The 26,135-nt window shown below is 38.8% G+C and overlaps 1 protein-coding gene across 10 annotated transcripts in view; it reads left to right on the forward strand.

Annotated features, from left to right (window-relative positions):
- Positions 1 to 26,135, forward strand: part of col11a1a (collagen, type XI, alpha 1a) — a 75,526-nt gene that overhangs the window by 37,567 nt on the left and 11,824 nt on the right. For all 10 annotated transcript variants that reach the window (XM_071485864.1, XM_071485859.1, XM_071485856.1 and 7 more), the window contains 26 exons: positions 423 to 476; positions 600 to 707; positions 836 to 889; positions 2,395 to 2,448; positions 3,336 to 3,380; positions 3,541 to 3,594; positions 3,788 to 3,832; positions 6,055 to 6,108; positions 6,665 to 6,718; positions 9,874 to 9,927; positions 10,476 to 10,583; positions 13,288 to 13,377; positions 14,450 to 14,503; positions 16,716 to 16,823; positions 16,939 to 17,046; positions 17,525 to 17,578; positions 17,784 to 17,837; positions 18,347 to 18,454; positions 21,403 to 21,456; positions 21,543 to 21,596; positions 21,782 to 21,835; positions 22,350 to 22,403; positions 24,330 to 24,437; positions 24,702 to 24,755; positions 24,941 to 24,994; positions 25,980 to 26,033. In XM_071485864.1, coding sequence (XP_071341965.1) covers positions 423 to 476; positions 600 to 707; positions 836 to 889; positions 2,395 to 2,448; positions 3,336 to 3,380; positions 3,541 to 3,594; positions 3,788 to 3,832; positions 6,055 to 6,108; positions 6,665 to 6,718; positions 9,874 to 9,927; positions 10,476 to 10,583; positions 13,288 to 13,377; positions 14,450 to 14,503; positions 16,716 to 16,823; positions 16,939 to 17,046; positions 17,525 to 17,578; positions 17,784 to 17,837; positions 18,347 to 18,454; positions 21,403 to 21,456; positions 21,543 to 21,596; positions 21,782 to 21,835; positions 22,350 to 22,403; positions 24,330 to 24,437; positions 24,702 to 24,755; positions 24,941 to 24,994; positions 25,980 to 26,033 — 1,746 coding nt within the window. The remainder of the gene's footprint in view (positions 1 to 422; positions 477 to 599; positions 708 to 835; positions 890 to 2,394; positions 2,449 to 3,335; positions 3,381 to 3,540; positions 3,595 to 3,787; positions 3,833 to 6,054; positions 6,109 to 6,664; positions 6,719 to 9,873; positions 9,928 to 10,475; positions 10,584 to 13,287; positions 13,378 to 14,449; positions 14,504 to 16,715; positions 16,824 to 16,938; positions 17,047 to 17,524; positions 17,579 to 17,783; positions 17,838 to 18,346; positions 18,455 to 21,402; positions 21,457 to 21,542; positions 21,597 to 21,781; positions 21,836 to 22,349; positions 22,404 to 24,329; positions 24,438 to 24,701; positions 24,756 to 24,940; positions 24,995 to 25,979; positions 26,034 to 26,135) is intronic.

Genomic DNA, 26,135 nt, shown 5'->3' on the forward strand with positions numbered 1-26,135 from the left:
TCGATTCACTGTAGATATTCTGAATCCAGTATCCTTTCTTTTGCAATACATTTTGAATAACTTGATAAATGTTTGTCTGTTTTATTACATCAGTAAATCTCAAATAAAAATCAGCTTGTGCAGGAGCTTAATGTGGAGCATGTAAATACCGCACAGCTCATCAAGCAGCAGCTTGACAGTTGTTCGCACATGCGGTTCCACTATCTGACCAGCAGAGAACAGCGTTGATCCTGTGATCCACAGAGGGAACATGAACGTGCTGAATTTGTACCAGATGTTCAATAAATACAAAGTGTCAGGAGACATTTGTGTTCCCCAGTGAAATGAATTCCAAGACTCTTGGCGCGAATTAAACAAACGCTTTAAATAACAATATAATGAAATACTGGCAAATGCTTTAACTTCTTTTTGTCTCATTTTAGGGTGAGGATGGTTTCCCAGGTTTCAAGGGAGACATGGGAATCAAAGGAGACCGGGTGAGGAGCCTGACTGAAATAACATCACCTGTCTTATATATAACTTCCCCATTGTTCTTAGTCTTTGTATGGAACCAATGATATTAGCTAAATATTCTTTCTCTTTATGTGCTTGTGTTACAGGGTGAGATTGGCACCCTTGGGCCCCGTGGGGAGGATGGGCCTGAGGGTCCTAAAGGCCGAGCTGGACCCAATGGAGAACCAGGTCCCCTAGGTCCCGCCGGGGAAAAGGTCATATGGCTTAACTACTCGGGATGTTTGAAAGCTGATATGAGAATCATGTGCATATTTTCTTCTCAGTGGCTGTTTTAACTTTGCTGTTGTGCTCACATTGTATTGCTGTTGTTTATATTTCTCAGGGTAAACTTGGTGTGCCAGGATTGCCAGGTTATCCTGGGAGACAGGGACCAAAGGTAAGTTAGTGTCACTCTCACCACAGTGCAGGATGTCATTTCTGTCTGTTCTGTTACACTGCAGCAGCGTCACTGCTGATCATTTGTTTCACATGTGTATTTGATAAAGGGATATTTTAAAGGTAGCAGTTGTGGAAATGAGGTACATCTAATATTTTGACACAAGGGTTTATAAGTAGTAACTGATGACTTAATTACTGCCTGATAAAACATTAAACACTCAGTTACAAGCTGTTAAGCTGTAAGAATGAGTTTGTGTAGTCAGGTTGTAAAAAATAACAAAAACCATGTCTGTGTTTAAGGCATATTTTACAATCTGGCAACCCCAACACATTTGATTATTTACCCATAACTAATTTATGAATTATTAGTAAATAATTTATTAATATTCTTATTCTTCATTCATTCTTCATTGATCACTAAACACCTTATACATGGTATCATATTAGAAAGTAGTACAAACATTTTAAAATCAATCATTCTTAATTCATTTGGTTTCTTAGAATTAAGACATATCCCATTGACCCTGTTGTTAGCCTTCTGCTCTCCCTCCTCCCTCCCTAAACTCTCTGTGAGCTTTAGCTCCAATGGAGCAGAAGGAACCAACCTCTGGTCTGTTTACAGCAAGAACAGACTTTTAAACACTGTTGACACTGGTCAACAGTGTTTACCTGTGTTAAAGGCACAATATCATATACGATTATTTAAAACTTCATTCACTTTACACTTGCTTATTTCTCACATCAAATCATCATGCCTGTAGGGTTCTGTCTAAATGAACATGAGTTAATGTTATGACATGCTCCACCTTGACTTGTGATGAAGCAAGACCACAGACATGTCTAAGCACTGCTCATGGGACTCCCAGCCTCAGTGTACTGTTTTGTTATTGTAGGTTTTTACAAAGAAATGTCCAATTTTTATGCTGTTGGCATCAGTCTAATGTCAGCAGGTGTTTGACCCGTAACATTCCCCCAAATCAATATTTAACTGATGAGCAAAAGCAAAATATTTGATGATGAATTTGCAAACAAAAATCCTGATGGTATCTAAAAATAACTCACAATCTTAAAAGATAATGAACTAAATGATTAACAACTTTGACAGTGTGAGATTTCTCTATTTTATAGAGACAATAGCTTAGACACAACAGAGAAGTAGTCATATGTAGAAATCTTACATTTGGAAGCAGTCAAGGTTTGTAACTGATTTGATTTTAACTGAATGTCCCCAATGAAACGTGTGGTGAAGTGCTGCGCAGTAGGTAAGCTGCTTTTTAATCCTCAGTTCACAGAGTTTCACTAAAGAAAAAAATCATGTCACCTTGTCTTGGGATCACAGGGATCTTTATGTCATAGGGCCATAGTGTTAACTGAAGATGACATCCAACAATATGGCAGATATATATATATAGAATGAGCCCTCATTATCATGCATGCTCTGACACACCCAGCCTTTCTCTTGTTTCTCTCATTTCCCTCCATATCTCCCTCTTCTATTGACAGGGTTCGAGCGGTTTCCCTGGGTTCCCTGGAGCCAACGGCGAGAAAGGAGCCAGGGTGAGACAAAACACACAGACATTCATAGAGTATAGACAAAGTGCCTGTTTGTGTATGAAAATCACCTTGCCATCATATTCCAGCTCAAAAGAAAATTGATTCCTATTATAAAGGCATCAGTATGGTGACTTGGCACAAAAAATAACAGCAGCAAAATCAATTGGGGGGAGAACAATGTGGAAAAAATTGTGCTTTCATTGAGCTCCTCTACCCATTTCTAGGCTTGAAAAAATAACTGGCATTCAGAGAATTTTTAAAAATGCTGAGAAATAGTTCAACATATAGGATTACTTTCAGCAGCTAATTATGAATTAGCTACAATATTTCCAGTTTATCTAGATTAACCATAATAAAATGGTAGATTTAATGACAGAAATGTATCAATTTCAAATCATCTTAAATGTACAAAGTGGTTGAGAGAAGTAAGATATTTCCTTTGTTGAGTACATCTGAGTCATTTAATGGACACTTTGAAGTACATTATCTTATATAAGACAAGGCTACCTGCCCAAATTAAACACTCAATACTTATATAAAATCAGATTTTGTCCAGTATTGAGTCAAAGCCAGAAATTTGTTCACGGCACTTGTTGGCGGGTCATTTCTGCTGCTTAGTCAGCCAAGCTGTGAAAATTATATTACTTAACAAATCCTTTCTTATCATTCAAAAAGTGGTGTTTTGTAGCTATAAACAGACAACTCCAGAACCCTATGTTGTCATTGAGAAATGAACTGTTTACTTTTTTTTTCTACAAAGATATTAGTGATTAAAGTTCAAAGCTCACATGGATTTCATCTGAAGTCTCATTGAGGTGAGATGTAAATGGATAATGACAGATGAGAAGTATGTGTGAGTGCCTAAAATGTTTTGCCTTTTAATCTAATAGGGTGTTGCAGGTAAACCTGGTCCAAGAGGGCAAAGAGGTCCAACGGTATGTTCTCCTCTCTTCTGTGATTAATGATCTAATTAAATAGTGTGAAATGATCTTTTATAATCCATCTGCCTGAATGATATGCATTGTGACAGTGTTAGATACCAGAAAACTTGTGTTTTCCTCTGTTTGACTATTAAGGGTTTTTCTCTCTCTGCAGGGTCCTCGTGGTGCTCGAGGAGCCAGGGGTCCAACAGGAAAACCAGGTCCCAAGGTACTAATACTAATCACCAAACACCAATCTCGCACTGATTTTAGGCTTTTTACTGGGTAGTACTCTATCAAGCTGTGATTTGAAATAAAATGACACTTGACAAAGAAAATCACAACATATTACTGAAAGTGCCCCCTTCTACTGTAAAAACATACCTCAATATGAACTGATGATATGTTGTTGTGTGTTGCAGGGCACAGCAGGCAATGATGGCCCTCCAGGCCCACCTGGTGAGAGAGTAAGTTGATAACACACTGAGTCTGGGATGGCAATAATGCATGGCAATACAAACAAGAGTTATATAATTCATTGAGTTTGTCAGTATTGTTGTTGCATTGAAAATAGCACCTACAGTGTCTGCACCTCCACTATGATGATGTTAGACAGAGGCATATTATTGTAAACTTTAAGGTCTGAATGTGAATGAATTCTGTTCAGTCAAGGAGTTAGTTAGTATTGATCTTCAAATCTTGTCAAACTGGTCAAACCCTCCAGAGTTCTAAGCATAATGAGAAGGATTAGAAAAGAGGAGCAAAAAGAAACATACTTTGGGACATTGTTGCTTTTCTTTTTAAATTCCCACTTTGAGTTCTGACTGGTCACTAAAGAGTGTGGAAATGTTTTACTTGCTGTAACAATTTACCTAGGAAGACAAGAGCATCAGCAAGGGTTAACTGGAAATAGTTAGGAAGTAACAGATTCAGAGTCATTCAGAAATCTGTTGTTGTTTATTTAATGTTCATTTATTTCTTCTATTTTATGAGCACAATGTTTCTTTAACATATCTGGAAATTGCTGTGATTTGTGCTTTTGCTTTAATTGTATGTTCCTGTTCCCAGCATCAACAGACAGCAGCATTTCTGTTTTTTTCTTATCCCCTTCCTTTGCTCCTCAGAGTTGTAATTTCTCCTTTGAACTGATGCTCAAACAAAAGAGAAAAAATGGTCCAGATTTAGATTTACAGGGTGTTTATTGTGCATTGTGATAGCCTCAGGTGGCTAACTCGGTGGCAATAAACTAACAAACGAAACTCTGCAGTTTCTTTAGCCTTCCAGCAGTTCCACCTTATTTAATACTTTTCATTAGAGTTTGTTAGATTTCCAGTGGTGTTTTAGTGCAAACTAATTTTTCTGTGTAACAAAGAAAATCCAAGAAGTCCAAAGAAGGCATGAAACAATATAGGTTTGACAGCTGCAGCAAGTGCTGAGTTTGCATTAACATTTGCCTTATACCACAATAAGTGAAATGGATTTTTTTACAACTCTGGCACAGCTCAACAAGGAGTCTGTCAGAAAATAGATCCTCTCCTCTGTTAGATAAAGGCACATAACAAGCAAACGCTGTAAAGGCACCTCTTCCTTTCCACATGGGCTACACAGCCATGTAGAGAAACTCTTTCCCCATTACAATAGGCTGGGACAGGGTTCCCTTCTTTATGTTGAGTATGCATGTTGTTAAAATGTCTGCATTCAGTCCTGCAGGAATTCCCATAGAGTTCAGTTTTCACTTTGTCGTATATTTCACGATAACAAACTTCAACGCAAAACTCTTGAATATGAATATATGATGTGTAAGTTGCATGCTGACCTCCTGTTCCTGACTCTCACTGTTTGTGTCACATTTTTTTGTTCATTATTTGCTGATGTGGGTCCTACTTTCCTCTCTTCATGTGACTCATCTTTCACTTGTGTTCTGTATTTCTGCTGCTCTCAATCTATCTTTACATGCACTGTATATGCAATGAATTATAGAATTAGATATTTGTGAAATATGCAGTTGGCTGTCTCAGAACTCTAATGTCACCACCAATTGTGTTAGGTGAGCAACACACTTGAATTTTTGCAGCAGGGAATGGTATGTTAGGATATAATATAATTATTCTGGGTCATTTAAATGTAAAGCCCTTGGGAAATACATAAAATAATTCCCTACTGGCTGGCTTGTATTTGATTATAACAGCCCTTTGCCTTGTGATATTGATTTATGGATTTGACAGGAGTTGACAGGAACTGACCATATTTTACCAGGCAGTTTGTTCACTTACTCTGAGTCTTTTTAAGTGTATAAGGCCTGAAATGTTCCTTTTCAAAAAATGTTAGTATTAGATAACATTAAGGATTAAGCCTGATTGGACTTTCTCTGTGGCAGTAAAGTGGCAGGAGAACAAAATATTTTTGCTGCCACACCAGTGTGCTCACTTCATGTTACTAGGAGGGCGAATCAGAGCACCAACTCAGTGAGCTTATCAACAGTGATGCACTGTTTTTTGTTTTTTTTTTTGCAATGAATTTAACTTGCTGTCTTGAGCTACTCTGGAATTACTCATAACATTCACATGATGTCTTTCCAGCTTCTGTACTATTTACTGTTTTGTTTTGGTTTCATTTTGCACAGTGCAGTAAGCCACCTCACCTTTACACATTGTGCATCTCTCATCAGTCTGACTGTCTGTGATTGCAGGGACCTCAAGGACCTCAGGGACCTGTGGGTTTCCCTGGACCAAAGGGCCCTCCTGTAAGTATTTCTCCGCCTCCACTATATGCACCTTAATGTAAAACCACCTACAGTAAGATGATGTGGTGTGCAGCTTGTTGCTGAGGTTCAGTGTCTTCCTACAGTCTCAGTAGCAAATTAGCATAGTTTGCAAACATTATAAGTCACAACTGATTCAATTTGAGGAGTTCATCGGGTGCAGTAAGATATAGCAGTACCCGTAATTGTGTGCAGGGATCATTAGTGTAACCGTTATCGAAGCAGAACCCATTCTCTCACTCTCCAGTCTAGGCAGGAGACAAGTGGTAATTTCCATCTATTGATTCAGGTTAGACTCATAGTCAGCCGGTGAAAACAAAAAAAATCAGAGCCTGTTATTTTTTTATTATTGTTCTGGAAGCCCAACTACAATTATGTTTGTACTGTTTGTTTGCAATAATAAAATCTCATTGCTAGGAAAAATAAACTTTTTTTCCAGCAACTGGGCCAATTTCCTAGTTCATTCCAGATATGAATGTGATGATGATGAATGTACTGGGTTACCTAGCATGTGTGTATTTTAATTTCTGCTCATCAGGGACCACCTGGAAAGGATGGACTGCCTGGACACCCTGGCCAGCGCGGAGAAACAGTGAGTCCTGAAGATTCAGTATCCTGTTTGAGCTGCCAGTCACCTGTGTGGCTCTGGTTAGCCTCTGCCTCTAATTTCCAACCTCTAGACCTCACATCGAGATAGGTGCAAATATATGAGTGTAACAACTCCTTTATCAGATTTTTAGTTTTTCAGAAATATTGAATCATTGATCTTTACTGGGGAAATATATTAAATTCCAAGTAGCATCAAAGGCTTGTGGGAAACATGAACATGAACATGAATTGCTTGGACAGTATGACAGCATCAAGACTTGTTCAGTTTAATTCCACAACATCATATTTTATTCTTGCAAGAATTAGCTTTGTTGTATTAATGGCTGGTGGTCATTTCAGTAAAGCCTGCTAGCTACATTGCTTTAGCTCTGTTTCTTCGAATTGCCTCTTAATTGCAGGACAAATCTGACCCTCCCAGTCAGTGAGCTGCACATTCACACACACACACACACACTGCTTTCTGTCTAAGTAAATCCAGATGGCTCAGACTCCTATCTCGGAGAGATGGGCACCAGGGACCTGGGGAAACATCCTTTTCTGATGAAGCTTCTGTTTTGTTACTTTGCAAATATCCAATGAAAGGATATTGAACTTACATTGTCAAAAAAGCAAAATTAAATGAGCAATAATGACTCTTACTAAAATTTGTTACAACAGCATGGAAAAACGGTTCATGTCATTTTTTTGAGATGCAGTTGTGAGCTTAATGAGAAATGGCTACACTAAATCTGCCCTGATGATTCTGTATCTCATGAGACACAAAAGAAATAATAAAGCAAAATTTGATTTGATCACACCTAGCTGCAACCTGCCACTCTCAAATTTGATTCCTCCGTACTTTGTATACATCAGTGCACCTTGGTTTGACAAGGCTCAGAGGGCAATAAATTCTACTAAAAGTTTGACAGATCATTGCCTCTATCATTAAAGCTTCCTTTTCTGCCAGCCTCTTTTCTGTAGAAAACATAACACACCACACATGAGTGGTTCCCTGCCTCAGCTGCTATTCAAGCAACAACGATAGAGTGTTTATGGATGTAGATTTATGCTCCGATGAACTGGCTCCACAAGCGTGCAGTGTGACAATTGATTATAGCAATAACGATGCTCATAGGTGCCCTGCCCCGGCAACACAAGTTGTATTTGAGGAAGTGCAAATAAAGATTTGAGCTGATGTCTCTGAGTTAGGGCTGAGGCTATAACAGAATGGCTTGAGAGTTTAATCAGTGTAAGTCATAATATATAGTGGATCAGATAGGCAAACCAATTGTGCATTTTATGACTAAAGCATGAATGTTTCAGGATATGCATTTCAGGATCGACAAATCCAAAGGTTTTATTTCAGACATGGAGGCAATCTATATCTGACCTCTTGAGACCTTGAGAGGTCATTGAGCCCATTGCATTTTTCCAATTTTTGCCCAATCACACTCCTGGAATAATAAGTCAGGGTTGGCTTTCAAACTGCTCTGAAAACTTTATTTGATTAAAAGATAACAACTTACAAATTAAATGAGTTATGAAAGCAATACCTTAGTGAAAAAATGATTATGTATGGAAGTTGATGACTGAGGGATTCCAAGATCAGTTGCCAATCAGTGGAAAAGCCAAACTCTAAATGAAAAGTCAGTGTGCATCCAGTGTTCACTCATGTCATTCCGTCCGAAAATATGTCTGAAAATACTTGTGGCAGATACAGTATGTCTCCATTAGAATATGAAATCTATGTTAAGTATACCAGTCATTCTTTATCTTCAAACTCTTAATGTATTAATTCGCTTAAAAGCTAACTTCTAAGCATCATGCCGGGTAATATTTGGGGAATGTACTGTAGAGAACTTGGAAGAGGACTCAAGCCAAATGCAGATTGTTCCTCCCCCAGAAGACAGAAGTTCATCTGATTATTGCTGCAGTTTTAATGTCAATACTCGAGATGTTGAACTTGTTGTCCTGTTCTGCAGTTTGATTCTGCTCAAGTATCCTCATAGGGAATACAAATAAATGCAAATCAACCACACACTGTGAATAATACTAAATCTTTACTGTAACTAATTGTGTTCTCTGTGTCCCCCTGGAGAACATTGTGTGCTAACTCTTAAAGAGTGATTCCTGTTTTTTTATTGTCATTATTATTATTATTATTATTATTATTATTATATTCAAATTGCTCTCTAGTCCAGAAAGCAAAACGCACAGTGTAGTTGTTCGTTTTTTGTTCAGGCAGCAGCAAACAGCAAATCTGAGCAACAGCATTTAAATAAGCTTCATCAGTAAAGGCTGCATACAGCTGTTGATAGCTATGGAGCAGGAAGACTCCAAAACACACCAACAGATACCATCATCTTATGAAGTTGTGGTTTATAACAGATGCATAATTACACATTGAGCAGACCTTGAACAACATTACCATCTATTTGAGTCAGGTGTCTTGTTAACAGACTTAAGTAAGTCCAATACTCACTGGGCTTTTAGCTGTGGTTTGGTTTGGCTCATGAGAAAATTAAAGGGATCTTTTCCTGTTAGACACTCTATTTTCTTGACTAGCCACTTGTTTGCTTGGACTATTTATTGTTTCACACTGGGAAGGTTGGTTACACAGAGCTTTCCAGATGTTGCTTGATGGAAACAACTACCTACAATTTAGTATAGACTATTGAAACTCAGCCTTACATTGCTTATTTACAAGACAGAAATTAACCAATGACTCTAAAGTAAAACCTAAAATCAGCTTAGAGCTGCAGAGTTTGCATCAAAATTCTCAGTGGTTTGTCCATTTTGTTTGCACTGCTTATTGTTACCACCTGAATGTCCGTGTCTCCAATACAGTAGACACCTACACTCCTTACAGAGGTATTTATTTCTTGTCATTGTCATGCTTCTTCATCGTAACTTTTTAAAAAATAATTAACATCTGCCTACAGTTATTTGCTAGCCAGCATTGTAATGTAATAGAATCTACCCCTGATTGTGGATAGGGGGGAATCGAGGGAATAAACGAGCCAAAATTGATATCCTCGCTTATCAGCTGAAACAAATTCAAGAAGAATCACTATGGTTTCATTACTTTGGCGGAAAAGATGGCTGTTTTTCTGTTGTTGTTACAAGCCACGGAAAGAAGACTTTATTATCTTTTTTCAGGGTTTCCAAGGAAAAACTGGCCCACCAGGACCAGGAGGTGTTGTCGGGCCCCAGGTAATGTAACATATTATTGAAGAATAAATTTAATATGTAAAATTATACTAAATATATATATTTTTAAATGTATTATATATTTGATATGAAAGCCTCGAGGGTGTTGTGTTTGGAAAAAGGGAATACAGCAGTAGTTAGCTAGCTATCTGGCAGATTTTTGTGATGAACATAAAATAACTATAAAAACTTGAAAAATTCTTAATGTAGGTTGTTGTTAAGCAAACAATGTGTCAGTGATTTTGTGGTCCACAATCCACAATGATTGGCATTTTAAGATTACTATAAAGACTACATGTAAGAGATATCAGTCCAGGTGGATATTTTTTGAGCGTGGTTGATCTGTTATGGATCTGAACAGAACGTCTCTCATTTTGGAAATAGACAGCTTATTTATGTCGACTTATCTATTAATACAAATTACCAGAGAAATTGGCCTTTAATATCTGTATCTCATGATTTGTATAACTAGAGGGAAGATTTGATGTATTGGTCATATTGATTGTCGCTATGTTGAACTATAAATAACATCAAACTGTGTGATAACATAGGGACCCACTGGAGAGACTGGTCCTGTTGGTGAGAGAGGCCACCCTGGACCCCCTGGTCCACCTGGAGAACAGGGTCTTCCAGGTGCTGCTGGCAAGGAGGGAGCAAAGGTATGTAGAAAGAACAAGAAAGGACCCTTTTTATTTTTGAGCACTAACACTCATTTCATATATAAGCTTGGTCAAAGTTAATGTCCAGTGTCCCATACTGGAAAGGACAGAAAGTAGATATTTATGATTCTTAATCTGACATAAAAGTTCATTTATTTTCTAAAGTACCACAACGTACCAGAAATGCCCTCTTGCTCCCCCAGTCTCCTCCACTGGCTAACAGTAGTTTGTTCAAAAGAGTGGGCTCTACTTTTCTCATATGCTGTAATGGACTTGTGTCGGTTGCACAGAAGAGAGGAAGCCAGGGAGGTTGATAGAGACATCAACAGTATAGAGGTTGGCTGCAAATTGAACCTATGCGGTTGCAATTATCATACATGATTTGATTTTGCAGAATGAGCCAGCTGCATTCACAAGCAGTTTTCTTGAGAGCATACAAAGCTCAATAGACTGTTGGATTGCTTAAATAAAACTGAAAAAACAGGAATAAATCTGGAGCAATACATTCACCCAGAAACACCAAAACACAGAGTCTCACCATCATTCTCATCATCATTCTTCTTGCTGCACAAGGCTCTAGCAAGTGACTGCTGAAAATAAAGTCACTAAGATTTGAGGAGTGTCTGCCTACATTTCCTCCCCTGCCCTTGCTGCCCACCAATTGAGTGCCCATTAAGAGCAGACAGCAGCCATTTTGTAGAAGTATGGGCTGCTCCAAACCACCCACCTGACTCACAGGACCAATCAGCATGCCCTGCCCCCATCCCCTCTGTCAAGCTCCCATGTCTCTTGCTTTCATTTTCTTCTTGTCTTCCCCAAGCAGACAGTTTAATCAAGTCGGCTAACTCCAAAGCCTCCACTGCTCCCAGCCCCACTTTCCTCCCCACTCTGTTCAGGCCTGTGCATCAGTATGCCAGGGATGCTTTATGGAGGTCTTGGCAGCAGAGACCAAATCCTCTTATACTTTCAAAGCCCACTCTTCTGTGCTTCCCTGTCTGCAGATAAAAGTAAGGCTGCCAATAGAAAAGAAACAAGAACAAAGCCAGAAGTACATTTTTCTGAAGTCAAATGTCCTTGTTTTAGAAATGCAGTGTATAAAATGAGCCAGGAAATGAATAAAGTTGCCCTGCAATTCTTGGCTCTATTACTCTTTGTAGATACAATACAAAGGAACTATTAGCGTTAGTTCAGTGTCTGAGATTAGGTTAGGGAATGGTATGCAAACAAGCATTCAGCATGCTCATTTGAGTCACCTCTGATTTTTGAACAATTAAGCTTTTAGCCATTAAGCAGCACTTTGGTATTTTTTTATTATGTAACCTTTTTAACAAAAATCCTGTCTCCAAATATGAGACTGTCATCGATTATGTGAAAGCAACAACTGTGCATTGGTTTTGAGAGATTAGAGTCGAAGGCTTATGCATTGACTGTGGTGACAGTGCTAATGAGTCCACAGGAAACATACATGCGTCAAACTAATTGCAGCTAATGGCCCATTAAGCTACAAAAGAAGTACACGTTCCTGGTGGGATGTACAAATCCATTAGCATTATGATATTTGCTTGTCATATGCTTTCTGATTTATATTCATGTGACCAGAGGACTCAGAGGAGGCGGATGCCACACTGACACCATCCCAACTCCAGTTCGAAACTTAATAACCAATAAAGTTGCAGTAAAACTTGAATATGTGGGTAACTCCAGTCTCCTAGTTTGCTGGTATAAAGACTGAATTTTTGCTGCAGCAGCTGATGTCTGATGGTCCTTTCAGACTGACAGTGTTGGAGGAGAGAAGCAAACTGAAAGTGAAACTTAAAGTAATTCTGTGTGCTTTGAACAGTGATTCACCAAATAAGGAACAATTGCATTTTAAAATTTCTGTTAAAGCGACTAAAGATTTATCTGTGTCAGCAGCCTCAAGATAAAAGGTCAAAGTTTGAACGCAGAGTTCTACAGAGCTCATCATACCTCAGTCTCCTGTATAAAAAAGGTGTAACGCTGATAGTCATGACACTGATAGTCCAATGTGTCTGAGGAACTAGGCTAGAACTTTGATTTTAATGTAATACTTTTACCCTGGTAATCTGGCATTGCCTTCAGTTTTTCCTCTTTGTCTGGCAAGAACCCCCCCCCCCCCCCCCCCCCCCGACACACCCCTTACACATGATTGGACAAATACCTTGGCTGTGATTGATGGACTGTTCCAAATCTTTGCTTCTTATTTCTCAGACTGGAATACAACAACCAACACTGTCAAATTTCTCATACAGTATAACTAAAATTAGTTTCTTGATATTTTTGAGGTGTAGCTTCATACCTCATTTTGTACAACATTTTAACACCAAGTTTAGATAGTTGTTCATGAGGTTTTGGGAATGTAAGAGACTGTTCTCTCATCATTTGCACATTTCCTTTAGCTGGCACATATCTGTTCAGACTTAATTGGTTCTTAGAAGAAGTTTTCCAAATTTGAATCTTTAGTGACATTGCAGCTCATGAGATGTGGTCTGACTTTTGGTCCTCAAGCAGAAAAGAAATGTTTCCTCCTGCACAGCAATTAACTTTTTTTTTCATGCACTCTAATAAGAATCACTCATGAAACAAAGCATGGTCAATAATTACTATAATTATATAATTATCATGACGTTGTATTGATGCACCATATTATGAACCATATTAACTCCATGTGTGATTTTGTGTATAGGGAGACCCTGGACCACAGGGATCCCCCGGTAAGGATGGTCCCCCTGGCCTTCGAGGCTTCCCTGGAGAGAGGGGTCTGCCTGGTGCCACGGTAAGAGGTCCCCTCCATCTGCACCTATTCATCATAGCTTCCCTCTACATGTGTTTGCTAGTGACAGAACATTGCTACATAACAAATGAGCCAGCAACTATTTTTAGCTATTCACTTCATTAGAGACACCAGCCTTGGAATTTACTCCTAGCAATCAATCTGGCCCAGGAGAAATTCAAAGTGACATCTTACAAATGAATAAGCGTGCCTCTGCATCGCTCCACCACTGACAGCACTGTTTTAACCACAGCAATGTATCATGGACCTGTGTTATAGAAGTAGGTAGGTTTTGGTTAGGAGACCATTTGTAAAATCTTTCTCTAGTTTGACTCAAAGACTTAAATATTTTTGCTCACCCCCAAAAATGCTGGTACTGACATGTGAAAAACTATTTATTTGTCTCTGTATGTATTATTGGAATATGTTGGCAATAAGACTGTGGTGGGTGGGAGTGGATACACATGTAGTGAAGGGAGAGGTTGTGTTGTGCTGCCTGTACCCTGAAGGTCAGTCAACCTTTGCAGGCCAGCAGCACCGCTGACTCATTAACCATTGTGTTATGTCCTCTTTTGTGGCCAACAAGGGAGCTGCATACACCCATATTTTGTGCATTGACAAACATACAAGAAAACACACACATACAGAACACACCTCCTTAACACCCCTTTCTGCAGGTACAGAAAAAGATATAGAACTACTGTATAATTCCACATAAACACACAGTCATGTGTACTTACTGCTTGTGCATCCATGTACAGTATGTGCAGAGAAATCCCAGCACTCTACCTACAGTATCTACAGGAGCACATGTGAAAGGAATGATATCTCTTTTAGACGTGCCACAGGTTACTGAGTAGCTTTTCATGGAGGTATTTGTGGGCTCTGACTCATGCTGGTGGTCTATCAGGATGAAAATGAAAATAACAATGACATTTCAGAGAGCAGCACTCTAAGGCTAAATCCACTCAAAGCACATTTCTGGTGGTGTCTGGCTGAAGTAACAAACCAGTAAAGGAAGGCAGACAGTTGAGGCTTGATTGACGTCTCATGTGTTTTTTTTTTCTTCTCCCAGGGCCCAGCAGGTTTGAAGGGAGGAGAGGGGCCCCAGGGTCCACCTGGTCCAGTTGTAAGTATACTGTTAACTGAGATCAAAGTACCTTTGGGAAATTCACTGTATTTTTTTTTTCAAATGTGATATGTGTTATTGATTAGTGTAGAGGCTTGTGCATATTTCATGTTTTAGCAACCAGCACCAGAGGGCAGTTAAAGTCATTTGGACAGGAAAAGCTTTAAAAATAGCTTAAATTTACCTTAGCTAACTGCTAGGTCATGTTTATATTTGCTTTCCTGTTGACATCAGCATCAGAGAGCATTCCCTCTTATGGTAAAGCTAACTTATGAGAGAAAGTTATCTTTATTTGTTTTGACCTATACTTCCCTGGGTAAGGTTTGATGAGATGTATGCTCCCTTTAAGCTGGGCAGTGCTGCCAATTCATGAATTTATACTCACTCACACATTCTTCAGATGACCAGTGTATATCCCACTGTAGCAGCTAGGTTAAGTGCCTTACTCAAGGATATTATGACTATAGCTGTATAGAAAGGAGAGCAGGCAGGAATCAGATCTGATGAGGATGAATCAGAGCTGCTGAGCTGCAGTCACAGTGACATTAAGGGGAAAAATGAGATAAAATCTAACAGTAAATGAAACCAACTGCACCAAGTAAATTAAGCACATGTGTAATAGTTATGAACTCATTAAGCCATCACACTCGTGTCATCTATGATTTATTTATTAATTTTCCAATGAAAGCAGCACTGCATTTCATCTCTCCCCACTGCACACAGCGATTTGTGTTTGAAGTGATCATGCACTACAGTAGCTGGGTATCAAGACTGTTTGCACCATTGCCTCCTGGCACACAGACCCAAACAAACAAACACACACACAATGAAACCACACAGCCAGGAGAGCATCCATATGGTGAGTCACAGTGTCTAGTCATCCTGAACTCCTCATCGTTCCCAAAGGTTGCAGCTCGGCTTGACTTGTAGTTTTTGCTTTTTTCCCTTTGACATTTGTGTTAAATAAGCTACTGAATCAATAAAACAGCAAGTACAGTGCAAAAGTACAACAAAACAAAGAACAGTTGAAAAAACAAATATTATTTGTTGTTAATTGCAGTGAAAAGTTATGTTTCTAGGTATTTTGATGTTGAGAAACATTGTAGTTTTTCTGTCTGTTCTTTCTGTCTCACTGTTATATTTTTGCTCAAGAGATACTTAACTATTGACTTTTGTTCACACATTGATTGAATGTGTACTCCAACCAAACTTTAGTTAACTATTTGCATATTAACATGTCTACACAATGTAGACTGTTTTCAAACGTTGTCTTAACCTTAGAAACCTTGTTACATCCCACGTATTGAGGATTATTGAGGTTTTATGTTATTTGCCCCCTTGCTCTCATCCACGAGTGTATTCAGATGATGCTTACCAATAATAACTGTTCTCCATGTGTTTCCAGAGATGATAAGGAGATAATAGGAGGAGGAGATAATAAAAATGAGCCTCTTATAGGTTTAAGCTAAATGCCACTTGCTTCACAATGTGTATTGTTTTTCATTTTATGTTCCCCCCCAGAATTTCATTCTTAACAGGACAGAAAAGCCCTGAACACTTTTATCAAGGGGCATTAAATCCCCAGTCTCTCAAAGATAGCTCTGTGATTCATGTCCTAAATGACAGAGGATGTATCTCAGCCTTTACTTTATAAATTCATTAAACAAAAAACAAACAAACAGTCTAAATTAGTATTTTGGTTCAGCATGTACAGTTTTCTGGTAAGGTCATTTCCTAGAGAACATGCAGTTAAACGGAGAGTTGTCTCAGTGCAGCAGAGATAAAAAATGCTGAGTGTCTTTCACCATCATGTTTTATGGATTTAGGTGAACAGTTTCTGATACACAGCAGCAGCCTCTGTCATTCAGATATTCACCTCACTCCTGCACCAGCAGTGCTCAGAGCTTAGAGAGCCACCAAGATGTCAGCTCCCTGACAGAAGATAATACTGGTTGCTTTCAAGGAGCAGTGCTGCTTTATTAGAACCTAAAAGCAGCTGTTACTGTGTGTTGCTCCTGCGGTTTTCTCAGTATTCCTCTAGAAATGGTTTGTTGATGTAGGTGTGTTGATCTATTATTTATATATATATTTATGGGCAGCCTAACAAAACTATGAATTATGTGCTCTCTTCACAATGACAAAGCCTGTCTTCTGCCTCTAATTGATTATTGTTAATACTCATCATGTCTCGCTCGCTCTCTTTGCCGCACAGGGTTCTCCTGGTGAGAGGGGTCCTGCTGGTCCAGCTGGTCCAATTGGCCTGTCTGGTAGACCTGGCCCTCAGGGTCCCCCAGGTCCTGCTGGAGAGAAGGGCGCACCTGTAAGTATATTTTTTTATTTACATACAATTTCTCTTTCCTGTTCTTCCTTTGACCTTCATCTCTGCAGTTTTTGTTTTGTATGAAATATCATTTCAGTAAATGTTGTTACTCTAGGGTGAGAAAGGCCCTCAAGGTCCAGCTGGTCGTGACGGTGTCCAGGGTCCTGTTGGTCTGCCTGGGCCTGCTGGACCCCAGGGTCCACCTGGAGAGGATGGTGACAAGGTCAGTCAACCGCACTCATTACTGCTCCTCCCATCCCTCCCATCCTGTTGGCCCAGTTACAACTCCTTCTCCATTCCCAAACTAGAATATGTTATATCCCCATGTTCTTACTCAAGCCATCTGTATGAAAATATGTCTCCGTCTTTAACTAATGGTTGCCTATCCATCTTCAAAACCAAATGTGCTAGCAAATGCAATTAGAGGAGATGTGAAAGTGAAAGACTGTTGCTTGTTTCATCTCCTACAATCATTATGTCCCTTAAGGTTATTATCAGCTGCCAAACATATGTCACTGCAGAGGTTCGCTATGAAAATAACTGGACAATAAGAAATCTCCATATTTGTGCAGATAATTGTTTGTGTTAAGCTGAGGGTTTTCTATGATGATTCATAAGCTGTTGCCATTTAGGGAGATAGTTGACTGTGTGTGTGTGTGTGTGTGTGTGTGTGTGTGTGTTCATTTGTTTCTTGTTCCCAGGGAGAGGTTGGAGAGCCCGGTCAGAAAGGAAGCAAAGCTGACAAGGGAGAACAGGTGCGTACAGGAAGCAATGTCCATTATTCACACAACAATTTATTATTCACAGTTAATAAAGAGCTGCTGATGTTACATATTAAATGTCATCTTAAGAGTGAGCCTGTGTTTTGTTTACATGTTACAAAGTGATATGTGAGTGCTCTTACATTTCTGTGACCATTCTCGGATTTTGTGGTAGCAACTTTTTCTTGTTTGTGCTCAGGGTCCTCCCGGCCCAGCTGGTCTCCAAGGACCCATAGGTGCTCCAGGTCCTGCTGTAAGTACTGCTAAGCTACCCTGACTCCTGTCAGGATAAAACTGCTGTAATGCACCATGAACATGTCTTTGTCTATAGCAAGACAATCCAGACAGAGAGCTAGACAGGATAAGTAGCTGACATGCAAGATGGACAAGCCTATAGTATTTCTGAATAGTAGACACTGCAGATAACTGAGACATATAATCTGCAACACTTTATGTTCTATGAACCAGGGGATTTTTCAAGATAAAGCTTTGCAGTACCAGTTACTAGGTGTGTAAAATCATCACAATGAAAAGCTTTCTGTCTTTAAGTGGAATCTCTTCTGTTGTGTTATACACATACAGCTATACACAAACTGTATTTATATAAAAATATTCAATGGCCATGACACTGTATTCAACACCATTTTATCAACAATGCCTTGTGAGTTTGTGGTGAGAATAAATCTAAAAATTAACAACTTTAACATGAACATGCAATCAGTAAATGTCATAATGTGTGAAACTGTGTATGTTCTTTCTCAGGGGGCTGATGGAGAACCTGGTCCCAGAGGTCAGCAGGGTATGTTTGGACAGAAGGGAGATGAAGGTCCCAGAGGTTTCCCTGGACCCCCTGGTCCCATTGGTCTACAGGTTAGTACCATTTACACATATACAAGCTACACAAAATAACTTACAGTTATTGTGTCAGATAGTGGCTTAACTACACAGTCTTTCTTTTTGTTTCATATAAACACCTGTCTAGGATAGCGCTCTGAAGAGCAGGTCTAAATGTTACATACACAGCCATGATTACAAATGGTAAGAGCTGTTATAGAGGCCATTGTTTCTACATTTACTGTGGCTGTCTTTTGCAGTAGTGCTGCATAGTTACATGTATTTTTGTCAGTGATATAGGTACATTGAAACCTCTAGTCAATGAAGATAGTGTAAATAAAAAATGTACTGTAGCAACTGTTTTTTTTTACTTTTTAAGATGTATTTCATTTATATGTGCAAAAAAGACAAATACACACCAACTGGACTTTGCCCTCTGCATTTACTGTAGTTTCATACTCAGCTCAGTAATATGAAACAATGAGCAATGAGATTAAATAATTTATTTCTCATTTTCCTGTCTAGAGGGAAATGAGAAATAAAGTAAGCATAATTTCTAAAACATTTTGTCTGTCAGTTTCATTCATATTTATTCCCAACACATATCAGTGGCATATGACATGCATCAAAAAGATCATCCCAATTATTTTCAGCGACATACAGGTGGTGGCGAGAAGCACATTGGCCCCATCAATGTGTCCAAATATACCACTGTCGTATTTTCTGAGTGGTTTTCAGGAGTGTCGAAGCTCCAGGATCTTTCTCAGACTTGCTCCCACTGTGCTGCTACAAGACTGTAGCTGGATTGTTTTACTTGTCAGGTGGTAGCATATCTTCTTCTGTGGTCTTACAGTGGAAATTCATCTCTGAGGAATAAAAATATCCAGTTCTCTATGAGCCACAGTCCTGGCTTTATAAAGATGATAATGACAGAGACATTTCCTGTTGATTTCCAGTGGAATCCTGAATCAGGGACACCACTGCATTTTATATGCTTTATACAGTGTTTCGTATTCTGCTCTATCCTGTTACGCATTTGGTTTGTGATATGGGCAGCATGTGACGTGAGTCAAATGGCACATCGCTGCGCTGCAGGGGCAGCGTGTTTGGGTTTGTGTTTGACTCTTTAACTGCTAACTGCTTTACAATATTATACAACAATTATTGTAGGTCTAAGGATATTATTTATCCTTAGACCCACTCAGAAAGCTCCAGTCACTCATTGATATATTCGCCACACACCATGCAACAATACAAAAGAAAGCAGACACACTAACTCACACTTACACAGTTGCCTATGCTGTATACACTGCTTTAATCGAATCTGTGTTGTATGGGGACCTAGCTTTGGCCTGCGATGATTACACCTCTCATCTCCACTTGCTGCCTCAATTGCTTCCTGGTTGAAGGCTCAATCTCATCAAGATGTCTCAAACTGTCTCGTGCCTCACAAAGAATTTACACATACCAGCAAGGCTCACAGTGTTTAAAGCTTCAGAAAAAGGCTTTGTTGATATGCATGATTTTATGTAATTCATTGGTGTGCACTAAAGTTTAAACCAGACTAAAAGTATTACCACAACTAATCTTAAAGATGTTTTGTAGCACTGTAACAATAATCTAAAGAGGTAGGACCTTCCCTTCAGTGCTAGCCTATTTGTTAGTAATGATCTGCTTTATTAGTATTCAACTTCTTAAGATAAACATAGTACAAGTTTACTGCAGGGATTGGGGTCTTTGTCTTGATGAAATTACATAGACCACTGCTCATCGTTCCTATCTCTGCAGGATTGTATTCAATGGACTTTTAATTGGAAGTAATTCACTTCCCAACGCGATCCCATTAATTGCCAGGACTGACCTGCTCTGATAGTCAGTTCCTCATCGAGTACATTTACCGTGCTGCATAATTAGTAGCGTGGCTAACGATCTCAGACTAGAAGCGACCTTTACACAGATGAGATTTCGCAGCACGGGAGGAACCAGCATGAAGCTACACACACTTTTTAGTATCCACAGAAAATACTTCAAAACTTGGGCATTAACACACACATACATGCTTAGATGTAGGGCATTGTATACATATGCAAAGTCAGCAAACCATTTTTTTGTCCTTTGTGTTGAGTATTTGAAGTTAGAGTAAGCACCTGCAGAGGAATGCATCCTTTGATCTGCTCCCTCACAGCCATACACCTTACACTAATGACAAACACACACACACGCACACACACACACATGAACAGAGGGCAAATTTAATCACAGCAATTACTGGTAGAAATGTCAGGGATCAAACACACATATGAGGCCTTGACCACTCTGCACCTTTAACCTGCATCAGTGAGCAGGAGCTACAGTATGTCTGCACCTTTGAGTTAAAAGGCAAAATGGAGAACAAACAGGAGTGGAGTCTTGTCTTACAGATCTGCAGAGAAAGAAATAATCTTTTTGTCTGAGTATTTATATGGAAGATTAAACCCCCCTGTTGTGCTCAAAATGAGGTGTGGAGATTTGATATTATGCAACACTGACTTCCTCACATAAAGTACCTGTTGCAGAAAGTCAAGCTAAATGAAATATCTTAATGCAGATCTTTGTAAAACTGGACATATTTGCTTAAAGGATTGAAATTCTGTATTCTGTCGAACTAATTTTGATACTACTAGTGCATTATTCTGCACATCCACTTGAGTTTTTGAAGGTCTCTGGTTCAACTTGTTGACCTCAACACATACTGAATATTCTGATGATAGGACTTGACTGCAGTGAAAACTTAGATTTAAATGATTAATTTCTGGATGTTCTGGCCCACAGATATACTGTACTCAAGTAGGGACAGCTGTTGTGAGTGCAGTTAACAGCACAAACAAATTTAACTCATTAACAACACTGTTGCGTATTCATGCAGCAGTACCTTGTGCTGGTAACATTATTATTTTCTTTTCTGATAAGGTAACTGTTAATTTTTTTTTTTTTTTTGTCCTCAGGGGCTTCCTGGACCTCCTGGTGAGAAGGGAGAAAACGGTGATGTTGGTCCCATGGTAAGAGACACATCTGTTTTATGTAAGTCCTCTTATAATAGCATAATACACTTTAACAACACTGAATCTCTGAATCTTTCTTGCAGGGCCCTCCAGGTCCCCCTGGTCCCAGAGGTCCTCAGGGTCCTAGTGGAGCTGATGTATGTATAGCATAACAATAACAATGCATATACACAAAATTACATTACCTGCATATATTAAAAAGGATCTGTTCCATGTAGGAGTGAGACATACTGTAATGATCTTTAATGGCTTTACCTCACGTGTCTTACATTGAAAAGTATGGATATCCTCATATCATCTCTTTCTTTATTTCCTGCTGCAGGGTCCACAAGGCCCTCCGGGTGGTGTCGGCCCTATGGGATCTGTGGGTGAGAAGGTAGGTGTCATTGCACAACATTGCACTGGGCACTGAAATACTGCTGGCCCACTCCATTTGTTACTACCTGCGGCCTATTCATTTCATATGCCCAGGCTTTTTGTCTGAGTTAGTGCTTTGATACTATTAATGTCTGTTTTCCAACACTTCCAGCAAGATTCAGCCATTCATTGCCATTTGGCAGACAGCTGCACTATAAATACTTAATGCTGCACCACGACTGTTAAAATGACTCAGGAATATGACACATGAAGGGCTCCCAACACTTTAAGAGGGCACTTGAAACACAGTAACTTTTAATACCCTTGTCATCAACTACAGTTATAGACTTATTTTAATTAAATATCTAGCTTCTCTTAATATTGATCATTAAATCATTAAACATCATTAAGTATTAGTTTGTCAAAACTATTTTTTAGTAGGTGTGATGTTTTTTTTAAATGCTTGGCCTGAATTTGGAAACTGTGTAGATGAAGGTTTATCTATCCAGACACTGACATTTGTCTAACTACAGGGTGAGCAAGGTGAGGCCGGAAACCCAGGGCCCCCTGGAGATCCTGGAACTGGGGTAAGTAAGCTGTGTTTTTGTTTTTCTAGTGTTTAAATCTAAATATATGTGGCAGGAATGTTTTATGTTTGTGTGTCTTTATGTATTCATGTGCTAGAATTTGTGTGTTTGTACGTTCAGTACATCTTGCTTTTCAACACAGTGTTTAAAATACCACAAAGCCTGTGTAAGAATATTTGGAGGGCTTTTAAAAAGTAACCTCACTACACCTTACTTTCATCAGAAACACATCAGCAACACATGTTTGTAGGTTCTCCTCAGGAAAACAATTGCTTAATGGATAGCTTTAGGCAAATGAGAAACAAAATCCAATTTAATGAGTTTTTTTTTTTTAAAGTAACACTGTATTTATCACAGTGAAAGTAATCCTCTTCATATTCAGGCTGGTAGTTCATCTCAGCATGGCTTTTCTGCTCTGCGCCCCATGTCCACATGGCCTGCCAACCTGAGTCTGTCCCCAGACTCTTCAGACATAATTATGCCTGCTGTCTCTGTCTTAAAGAACAATGATGCAGTCACCATGAAGCAAGTTGACACCAAAACATCAAATGCCCACAGCTTTGAGCTGTGATTTGCTATGTTTCAGTAGCTCCAGTGGGTGTATTTGAATTGTTCTGATTATATTATTAGTTTGTGATACTGAATGTCAGAGTTGATTTAAAAAGATTAACAAGATAAGTGCTTGCAATGTTATTGCCAGAGATTTATGACAATGTGATCAACTTTCTTTTTTTTTTTTTTGTTCACTTTTCCTAAACACTAATTATTGTTGGTTCTATTAGTGAGGCTGCCTCATTATTGAGGTACAATAGTGGATTGAAACGTGGCCTGTTTCCAGTGGGAGTGGCAGAGGAGCGTGACTACTAGCATTCAAACTGCTGGTGACATTTCCAAAATCAGTGTGCAACATAACATCCCCATCATAATCACAGCCCCAATCCAGTGCATTTATTTTTACATCAAACTGCTACATTTAGAGTAGATGGCATTGGAACAATAATAACTAAAAATAGTATAAAGACCTCATTGTACAATAATTACCACTAACAAAAAACAAATTATTAATTATTATTATTAATAATAATTAAGGAAAATAAAGAATTGAGTTGAAACAACATTCAAGACAGTTGTTTCATTTAAACTTCATGTAGATTTGATGTGAAAATACACAGCATTTTGCCTCATACATGCATATACAAAAAATTATTGAACACTATTAGGATGGAGATGTTACCAAACTGTAGAAGGAGCACACAAACATCATCATGAAAGTGAAAAAGAAAAAGAAGTGATTACATTTTAACGTCCAGACAAATGTTTCAAGGCTTTAAAGTGATACAGTACAGCTCTCTTCTGTCAGAAAAAGGTGACTGTCCAAAAACAGCAAACAGGAACATACAGCTAACCTTGTATTCTAATCTTCAGCTGATTTTAAATCACAGTTCAGAGAATCTGCTGGATTCCCTCACAAAGAAAAGTGCATTATCATACAAAACAGGAATAGTGTACCATTACATCAGCACAAACAGAGCCACAAATCTAGAGGTTAAAAAGTTTCTGTCAATGACAGATGGTGAAGGAGATTAAAGGCAGATTTGAAAATCAATCCAGTATATTATTCTCATTACAGAGAATGGTTTTATGGGGAAATTTGGTCTCACTTATATTGATTGAAATGCTTCACATTTGAGATGAAGCTGTCTGTTTGTATCAGCCCCCCACAGAGGCACAGTTACATCATATCTAAGAACTTATAGTCCTGAAAAATACATGTAAACTCTCCAGGCTCAGTTCACATCAGCTGTATTAACCATTTTGTTGTTTGTTACACACACTGACATCAGTTTTGCATGTCAGTCTTTCATTTCATTTCTTTCTGTGGTACTGATGTAATGAATGCCGTCCACCCCCACCTCACAACTATAGGGACCCAAAGGTGAGAGAGGAGAAAAAGGAGAGGCTGGCCCCCCTGGAGCTGCTGGACCTGCTGGTGCCAAAGGACCCCCTGGAGATGACGGTCCAAAGGGCAACCCTGTAAGTCTGGCAAATTCTCATCACTCCCCTAACATGTTATGTTATATGTTATGCCTGCATGGTAATGGAATGCAGTAAGGTCTTTTCTTATGGATTTGCAACATCATCATTCAGTCCATCACATTGCCTTCAGTGCTTGTAACCAGGTACACCAGGACTAAATCTCTGTCTAAATTACTAACCATGCCCTTAATGCCTGTATCCAGCAGCAGTACCTCGTGTTACTTTTGCTACACTGATACATCTCATTGGTTTCTCTTTTAGGGGCCTGTTGGATTCCCTGGAGACCCTGGCCCTCCTGGAGAGCCAGGTGTTGCTGTAAGTATGAAATCTTTGAGCAATATTTATTTATATATAGTCCCATGTACAGTAAATCATGAATGTCTTTGTACTAGGAATCATGTTCAATCCATTTGAATTAAAGAGTATGGTAGTTACAGTGGACGATAGTTATTTCCATCGTCAGACTACTATAGTCCAACCTACATATCTCTCTGTTACAGGGTACTGATGGGGAACCAGGAGAGAAGGGAGAGGATGGAGAGGGTGGTCAGCCGGTAAGTTGCTGTCATTTTTCATGGGTATATATCATGTCATGTCTTTGGTTCACCTGAGGGATGAAATTAAATTCAATCAGCTTAACAATCAGCTACTTTGTCATTGTGTATGAATAAGTACAAATATCTCTTGTTTATGTTTTTTTTTTTGTTTTTTGTTTTTTTTATTTATAATGTAGTAGTCCACCAGATGTTTGTGTGCAATAAAAGCTGTAATTATATTCAGTGAGTAAATAATTTTCTCTGCACATTTTATTTATGATATTTACTTCATACTATTGGGTGAAGGTAAATTGACTAATCTGCTTTGCAGATTCATTATGTGTTATTAGAAATAAAAGCCAAACATTAATGTGCTGGCCTTGTGGAAAGAGCAACGAATCACAACTCTTATTAACATTTATGAATGTAAATGAGCCTTTATCATTGCCAAAGAAAAACATGGAAGATTTTTTATTTATTCCATGAATGTTACATATTTGAATTTTGCTTGCTGAAGTGTGATTGCATGCTGAAATGCTAAAATGGGAAATAATGTTTAGAAGGTTTGTTAAAAGATGACTAGTGTTCTATAACAGAAAAACATATCCTCTGTTTATTCATATTTACATGTGACAATGTACTCAGCCTATAAACCAGCTAAAAAAATGATGCTTTCAGTAATGTGAATATTTACTAATGCAAATTGTGAAAAATTGCTTTGATTGCTTGCAATTAACTGAGAGATAATTGGATGAAAGTGTCTCAGAGAGCACAGTATGTATCATTTCAGGCAGTGCAGCGCCTCATCCAATTGTGGGTTTTGGCTTAACTCTACTGGACTATCCTGAGGTTGAATGTTCTCCAAGTGTCAATATGCTCTATGTGTCAGTGTCCTTTTGGCAGACATAACAAGAGATTTAGTGAAGCAAGCTGTGTTCTCATCAAAATTCATATCAGCACTGACTCGTTGCTTAATACAAACTGTTTTACTGCTTGTTTTCAGGGACCCCCTGGTCCATCAGGAGAAGCTGGCCCACCTGGACCACCTGGCAAGAGAGTAAGTCTGTGGCTATTAAAAGTAGTGGTAAAAATATTACCACAGTATTCATGCATATGCATCATTGGTGTGCTTCCAGCAATAACCCAAGACTCACCAATC

This window comes from Trachinotus anak, unplaced genomic scaffold (genome assembly GCF_046630095.1).
Source record: "Trachinotus anak isolate AG129_WGS33_773 ecotype Australia unplaced genomic scaffold, CSIRO_AGI_Tana_v1 ptg000009l, whole genome shotgun sequence".
NCBI lineage: Eukaryota > Metazoa > Chordata > Actinopteri > Carangiformes > Carangidae > Trachinotus > Trachinotus anak.